This window comes from Panicum hallii, chromosome 5 (genome assembly GCF_002211085.1).
Source record: "Panicum hallii strain FIL2 chromosome 5, PHallii_v3.1, whole genome shotgun sequence".
NCBI lineage: Eukaryota > Viridiplantae > Streptophyta > Magnoliopsida > Poales > Poaceae > Panicum > Panicum hallii.
The window spans coordinates 53,957,418-53,965,585 of NC_038046.1; the positions used below are offsets into that span (position 1 = coordinate 53,957,418).

At 50.9% G+C, this 8,168-nt stretch overlaps 1 protein-coding gene across 1 annotated transcript; it reads right to left on the minus strand.

Annotated features, from left to right (window-relative positions):
* Window positions 1-297: 297 nt before the first annotated feature.
* On the minus strand, window positions 298-1,114 carry LOC112892785 (E3 ubiquitin-protein ligase SINA-like 2). Its single transcript, XM_025959899.1, has one exon. The coding sequence runs from the start codon at window positions 1,012-1,014 to the stop codon at window positions 298-300; it is 717 nt and encodes a 238-aa protein (XP_025815684.1). The 5' UTR covers window positions 1,015-1,114.
* Window positions 1,115-8,168: the final 7,054 nt, after the last annotated feature.

Consider the following 8,168-nt stretch of genomic DNA (forward strand, 5'->3'; position numbering starts at 1 on the left):
TGTGCAAAAGCTTGTCAAAGATTTGACAAGTAGCAAACGGACCTACCGATGGATTTCGAGTACTGAGGACACTGCTTACAGATTAAAAGCAGAGATCGAAATAGCACATGGCTGGCAGTTTAACCTCTTATGGAGCATCATTTCAAGTCTTTCTGGAATGCAAACGTTGCATACGAATTTTTGGAGTAGTTAAACTTGCACCATTTCAAGCCTGTCCAGAATGCAAAAAAATGGATGCGGATTTCGAAGGAAAATATTCTAATTTCTTGCGAAAACTACGGTAAACCCCTGGGGGCTTCATTTCAGGTGGATGAACACGGGGATGTCCTCCGGATGGGAGTCCCAGATGGCGTTCGGGACGAACAGAAAAGCGCTGGCTTGGTACGGCCTGTCGAACCGCTCGACGCCCTTGGTCGGACCGGACAGTGAGAGCACGCCGTCCTTGCCGACCACCTCGATCCTGTACTTGAGCTCATCCTCAACCTCAAACAGCTCGTCCATGAGCCACACGATGGACAGCGAACGGCCCCCCGGCACGTCCGTGCCGGCGACGAGCAGGAGCTCCGCGCAGTTGTCGAGCCACAGCATGCGGGCCTGCTCGGACGAGCGCATCCTCAGCGCCGTGAGGCAGCCAGGCTTGACGCGGGTGCGGTGCACGTCAGGGTGGTCAACCTGGACGTGGTCGACCAGGGACTTGCCGGCGTAGCCAGTGCAGCTGGGGATGGGACGGTGGCAAGGGGCGTAGCGGCACGACCCCTCGTGGGCTTCCTTGCTCGCGTAGGGGATCATCTCGGCGCACCCGTGCTGCCGGAACGGGCACGGCACGGACACGCCGGCGAGGACGCGCTCCATGGCGCGGCAGCGGGTGGCGGTCTCCGGCTCACGGCACATCAGGCACTCGCACTCGTCGGCCATAGCCCCGTCCGTGCAGCACCCTGAACATGAGATGTGGCCTTTCGTGCACTGCATGCCAACCAAAAATATAAGCAGAAAGCAAACCAAACGAAGTGTCATTGAAACTGAAACGGCATTGGCATTGTAGGGATTTAGGATTACCAGTACGTCGTGCTGGATTTTATCTGTACTTTCTACAGTGACAAATTCATTTAGAATGCTTGAGATTCTGATGCCAAACATGTTTTGTAACCATTTCTTTATGCAATGAAATGTTCCTGATGCCATTTATACCAAGCATGCCTTTTAACCATTTCTTTTTGCAACAAAATGTTCCTAACCTTTCATGAAAATGTCAATCAGAATCAGTGGTACAAGGTAGTCAAAAAGGTGTTCAGAGTATCTGCAGTTTATTCAAAAAAGAGTATCATACCAAGGAGTAGACACCGCAGATGCCAGGTGAATTAATACTGGTATGACAGTGTGTCAGAAATCCTTCTTATTGGCTGATTGTTATATAAGAATGTCTAATCAGATTGGATGTAAAGAATTTAGGGCATGAAACACCATGAGATTAGCTAGGACAAACAAACGTGGTGAACCCATTTATTTTGTACACTCTACATTGCTAGAAAATTCAGGCAAGAGACTCAGAGATACTGAAAAGTTAGGGATGAACATATTGCCTTTTTCTCTTTTATAGATAATAAAAAGACATGAATGATTTGCAACAGGTGAACTTTTAAAAAACAAACAAGACGACCGCATGCAAAATGACAATAAATCAAGATTCGCGAGTACTGAAAACATTGATCATGAGAGATTGATTCCGCATATATATATATACCTGGAAAAGGGGCGTGGTCAATGGACCAGAACAAACACAGCACTGCAGCAGGTCGGCGTCCACGGCGACAGTGATCTTCTCCCCTCGGCGTTGGCTCGTCACGGTTTCAGTCTCATCTTCCCCCCTGGTCCTCTTCACGCCGGGAAGCCGTCTGAGCACCTGCGGCCATGGCCTCTTGTCACCCATCTGCGCACTGCCGTGTATCAGGATTCAGTAATCTGTGCAGCGATCAGCGTTACGGTTTGTAAAATGCACACAGCAGCGGAGCATATGATCTATCATCTATCAGAGGTTTCAGTAGCCTAATCGAAACTGCGATGTACTGGCCGCCAATCATACTGAAGGCAGCATATGTGACGCATGCGTATGCATGTCGTATCGGATTGCATACTCCTGTTCTTCACACACGTACGTCGATGGTCTGAATTAGGGTGAATCGTGTCTGCTGAATGTCCTGTTTGCTTCAAAAACAGATCACCCGAGCCAAAATCATCGTCGATTTTTGAAGAGTCCTTTCAATTTTTTTTGAAGAATCCGCATGAATAACTCACACGACACTATCTGCATTATTCTACTTCCAAAAGAACAACCAAAATCTCAGGATTTCTACGCGACTGCCGCGTGCTTGCGAACTTCATTTCGAGTTCGACAGGTAGTATATTTCCCTCCAAACAAACAAGCGCAGACGAGAAAACAAGCGCGGCTCTTGGATCTCTCAGCTCCCTCCCTCTCCGAACCGCAGTTCATGGATCCCCGCCTGAGGATTCCCCGGAACCTCCATGACCCGCAGTCCCCATGCGTCCTAATTGGCCGCGCAAGGCCGCGGCAAAGGGGATCGGAACACGTAAACAACTTGATCGGGTTGCGGCGGCGACGAGAGGACTCACCTCGACGGGTGGATGGACGATCGATCCCCCGGTTCGCCTCCTGAGATCGGCAGCGCGTGCCGCCGCCGCCGCCGTGCGGTCCGGCCTGTTCTTCCTTCAATGGAGTGCGTGTTCTACTGCTCGACGCTGTGACCAAGGAGTACTTGGTGTGAGATCAACGATGATATCTCGGCTGGAAGTTTGGAAACGGATGGGGAGAACCGCCATGGCTGGCTGGAGCCTGGAAGGCGTGATCTTAATGGGCCGGGCTTTACCATAATCCGGACGGCCCATCTGAGGCGATTTGGGGGATTGCCGATGTTCTCGCTGCCTCGCGGGACCCACGCCCATAGCTAAACCCCTCCTCCTACAGGCGACGATTGCAAATTGCAATTTGCAAGTTCAAAGTCTATAGAACGCAAAAAAATGTGTACTGAACAATCTAACGAGCGAGTTCAAATTTCAGCTTGATGAACACAGACAGCACGGCACCGGACCATGGCGGCTGCGGCCTCTCGTGTTCCGCTACGGCCTCGAGCGGAGCCTCACCGTGGACATGGACATGGACATGGACGAGGGGGCGCAGCGGCCCTGGCAAGTCTTCTTCGCGCCGGAGGACGGGGCCGTGTTCCTCATGTCGCTGGGCGCGGGCGCCGCGGGCGGGCGAACCGCGGCGACCCCGCGACCCAGTGCATGTGCAAGGCCGCCCTGGAGCTCCCGGGCGGCGGCAGTGATGGCCATGATGGTGTTCAAGGTGCGTGCTGTCGGAGCTGGGGAGCTGCTGGCCTTGCAAACGGTCTCGCTCAAGGCACGCATCAACCCGGTCCAAGTGCCTGCGGCAGGTGCCGCTGCCACCACCGTTGCTGCCGCCTCCACGCCGAAGTAGGCGCCGGCAGTGCCCGCACGGACTAGGCTGTCCAAGTAGTCTGCATCCGAAACATTTTGGGTGTCTGCAAATGCAGTGCGCTATGCATGGCGACAAGGCGTACAGCTACAGCCCGATCGGTCGTCCAACTTCTGGTTGCAATTTGCAAACTCTGCAGTGGTTAGCAATTCAGCGGTTAAAGCATCTCCACGAGAGTTGCTATTTCTAACTCTCTATTTGACTCTCAATTTCATTCTGACATTTCCATAGTGAGTTGTTTACTCCAACAGTCTCTTCATTTTCCACTCACCAAATCCCAACTACTCCTTCAACTCTCCTCCTCCACACACACTGACACGTAGATTCCATGCGTCATCCCCTTCCTTTCCTCTTCTTTATCCTCCACGGCCTCACCCTCTCCTCTCCGCTCCGACCCCTCTGCCCGGCCTCACGCTCTCCCTCACCCTCTCCTCTCCGCCCACGGCGATGGCAGCCGGCCCCTCCCCGCCCTTCCCGTTCCAGCCTCCCTTCTCTTCTCCCCCCTCCGTTCGCCCCTCAACTTGTGCCTGTGGTGAGGAGCAGCGGCGTCCATCGGCGGACTGGCGTGAGGTGCTCTAGGTACGTCTCCCTCCCCATCTTCTCCTGCGCCCGACACCTGGCGCCACCTCTCCTCCCTACCGACCGTTCCCGCACCCGTTGGCTAGTGGGGCCCACACTTGGCAAGCCAGTTTGGCTAGCGCCACTGGCTCGCTAAGGTTGGCTAGCCGGAGGTCCAATTTGGAGAGCCGGATGGGATGGAGAGAAGGATGGAGAGGCTGTTGAAGACTGATTTTACTATCGAGCAGCTAAAATTTGGCTAGACGAGCCATTTAGCTACTCTCTTGGAGACGCTCTTACTAGGACAGTATGCATTACAAGTTAAATATTGACAAACTCGTATCATATGTAGCAAGGGACGGGGATGGTGTATCCTTTTGCAGGTTCGGTTCTTGGTTAGCTTTGTTAGGGTGGTTAGGTTGGGTGTGTCCTCCCCTCCCTCCTTGCTGCTTGTTCTTGTTGTTGTGGTGATTCTGGCTTCCGTCGCTGCCGGATGTGTGTTGGTTGTATTTTAGTATTATTTTATCTTTAATCCTTTATGTTCTTATGTTGGCCAAGTCATGTTTGGCTGCATCAAAATTTATTTGTAAACTGCTTTTTAAATAAAATACGTGCTAAAGCATGTTTAAAAAAATAAAAAATGAAGAGGCACAGGCAACCAGCATGCTGCCGGCAAACCGACGAGGCAAGGGGAGCGCGTCCTGGACGGACTAGGCTAGCGGTGGCTAAGAAAAATTATGAACAGTAAACACTTGTTTGCCGACATAAAAATATCCGAGTCCCTTTGATTCTTCGTGGCTTTCTTTGCTTACGCTCCTCCTAAATCTCCTTTTAAGTTCAGAAAGAGGATCATTTGCGTCGAATTGTATTCTGCGGATTCAAAATGGAGGGCTTCTCGTGAGGCAACTCGTCAGCCCGAGGCGATGAGCAGAGCGGCGAGGTATGATGATACCGGCCGCCGATGGCAGAGGATGACCACTGGATGGCATTGACGAGACGAGCAAGAGGACCAGGCCTTTCACATTGTGGAAGGGAAGCCTAAAAAAATAACGGACCTCACTAAAAAAACAGGCATCGGTCCTTATATGCTGCAATATTCAGCCATCACTGGAGGACCCACGCCTGGATCTTGCAACATCAAGTTGGGTGACCTGTTTACACAAGAGAAGAAATTTTTATTCAGTTGACCCCGGCGCTTGTACATTCATCGCTCCCAAATTTTCTAGCACCGGCTTCACTAGCTTTAGTGTGTGCACCTGTATCTAAAGTTCCTCTCTCCATTTGAAGCATCACTTCAGGCTACCACTGCGGAGGGCCTATAATGGTGATGGAAATGGATGGCTAATCTTGCACAAGTCCAGAGAAAACCATGAAGTTATGTGATGAAGCTCTCGATTCTGAATTATACTCAAATAATTGTTTGTCTAGCTATAGCATTTGTTTGCATTATGACAGCACACAATTTTTTTTGTTTTTTAAGATATGTAATTTTCTAGAATGACGATAAATCGACAGTTCTAAATCCTGAACATTTGTGCACGCAAACAGGTAGATCTTGCTGTGATCGTAAAAACCAGTGTTGGCTAGGTATCCCAACTCTCAACTACACTTCTCAGCCAATTAGGAGTAAAGAGATGTTTGCTTCCGAAGGACTAAACTTTAGACTTGTCACGTCAAAATGAATTTTATTATTTAGAAGTATTAAATAAAATATAATTATAAAAGTAATTGCGGAACCTCTAGGGTAATTCGCGAGATGAATCTAATAACGTATATTAATCTATAACTACCGGATGGTTAATGTAGCATCACTGTAGCAAATCATAGAATAATTAGGCTCATAGAATTCATCTTGCGAATTAGTACCCATCTGTGCAAAAAGTTTTGTAAAAATATTTTATTTAATACTTCTAGATCGCAAGAGTTTCTTTAATGGACATGGCAAAACTTTAGCCCTCCAGAACCAAACAAGACCTACTTCTGGTATCCCAATATTTATGAACCTCCAGAGAATCAATTAGCATGTGGTCTTCTAACATGTGTTGGTTGGAGGGTCTAATTGGATTGGGACAGTTCGACCCAACTGGAGCCACGTTTGGTTTGAGATTCATGGGTTAGATTCAATCCCGAAGTGATATATTCCCCTCGGATGCGGGTCAGAGTAGTCCGCCAAATCGAGTGGACCACCCGACCCACTTGAACTCCGTCCCGATTCCGTTCGCGGGGGCGTGGGCGAGGCCGAGCTCGTGGGCGTTAGGGCTGGCGGAGACACGGGCACGAGGGGCAGGCGGAGGCGCGAGCGAGCTCGTCGGCGCGGGGCGAGCGGAGGCACGCCGCGGCCAGCGTGGGGAGCGGGCGGAGGTGCGGGCGAGCGGAGACGCAGGTGCTAGGGGCGGGCGGAGGCACGCCGCGGCCAGCGTTGGGGCGGGCGGAGGCGCGGGCACGCTCGCCGGCGCTGGGACGGACTGGCGGCACATGGCGGGCGCAGCGGGGCAGATCGACGAGCTGGGCGCAAGGATGCGGAGGAGCGGGGCCGCACGGCCCACGGCACATGGCTTGGCGAAAGGAGTAGGGCTCGCGGATTGGGCGTGCGGCAGCCGGCGGCGCGGCGCATGGGGCAGGCACATGGCGCCGGCCGAGCGGATGGCACGGGGTAGCACCGGTGGGCAGAAGTGGAAGAGAGAGGAAGAAGAAGGTGATCCGAGAGACTGATACGTGGGTTCCACAAAAGGCTGCCTAACGGAGTTACAAACGTCACTCCAACCTATACACGTAGACTTTGAATCAAATAGAAAACTAGAACCAACCCAACCCTTTAACCAACCCTTTAACCAAACACCAGGTTGTTGAACCTAACTGAAAAATAGTGATGAACCAACATATTTTCAAACCAAACACATGCCTAGTATTCCAAAGTTTGTGAACGTTTGGGAGTACTCGTTGGAGGTGAGAGCATTTCTCCAAAAGTGCCTAAAAATTAGAGTCCTAAAATCAGCATTTTGAGATCTTGCTAAAAACTATTGAGAGGAAAAAATAAGTCATTCACCAATAGTTTTCAAAAGTTAGTTCCCAAAAATTATCATCTATTCGTGAGCCCATCATTTTATATTTTTCTCATGATTGCCCCTCGCCTTTCCCCCTCTTCGTTCCCAGCAGGCCACCGCTGCTCTTCTCTCTCTTATATTCTTTGTTTTTCAAATCAGCAACGGCTCGATCTTCCTATCCTCCGAGCTTGGCCAAATATCACTATACTTCTTTCTCCCAACCAGACCACCCAATCGGCAGCTAGCAGCTCTCCTCTTCCTCTCTAATCCGAGCTCCACAGCTACAAGAGCCCAGCATTCCTGCTCTTCATCTATCTCTATTCCTCTTTGCACTGCTTCCAAATCAAAGCAGCTAGCCAAGCACTAAAACCACCCATGCCATCTCCCTCGTCTGGATTACTTCCAACCAAAGCAGCTCGTGCTCCTCCTTCCCTCTATTCTTTTATATACGGAAGCAATCAGTGGTTTTAGATCGGAAGTCATGCCACATCTTCCAGACCGAGCGCCCTGCGCCAAACAGGCAGCCAGCCGCGGAGCAAGTCAAGGGGACCTCTCTTCCGCACCAATCGTCCTCCACCTGCGAGCCATGACGGCCTAAGCAACGTGACGCTAGCATTGCCCGTAGAGGACGGATGACCCTTTTGTCGGCATCACCCTAGAGCCTTGCGTGCTTGCAGAAGGAGGACGAAAAGGGAGAAGAGAAAATAGCGTGTAGGGAAGATATCACGTAAAGTCGCGGATGGGAGAAAAACCGATGGAATTGTCCAATTGGAAGCGCAAGCTAGTAGCGTAAAAATAGCTCGGTTGGCCGCTACTATTAGGCGCGCAAGAATATTGGACACCGTTTTTTGCATCTGTTGGAGCTAATATTTTTGTGTTTGGTTCCAAAATTGATTTTTTAGTAATGCATTTTGGGCATTGTCGGAGATGCTCCGAGGAGTCGGAGACTCGAAGAGCTTTCCAACTCAAAAATCCCTGGTCGAAGTGTGACTCTGTCGTTCTGCTGTGCGGTGAGATTCCTGTTGCAGGTAGACGGCAGGTCTGCAGCCCAGCCG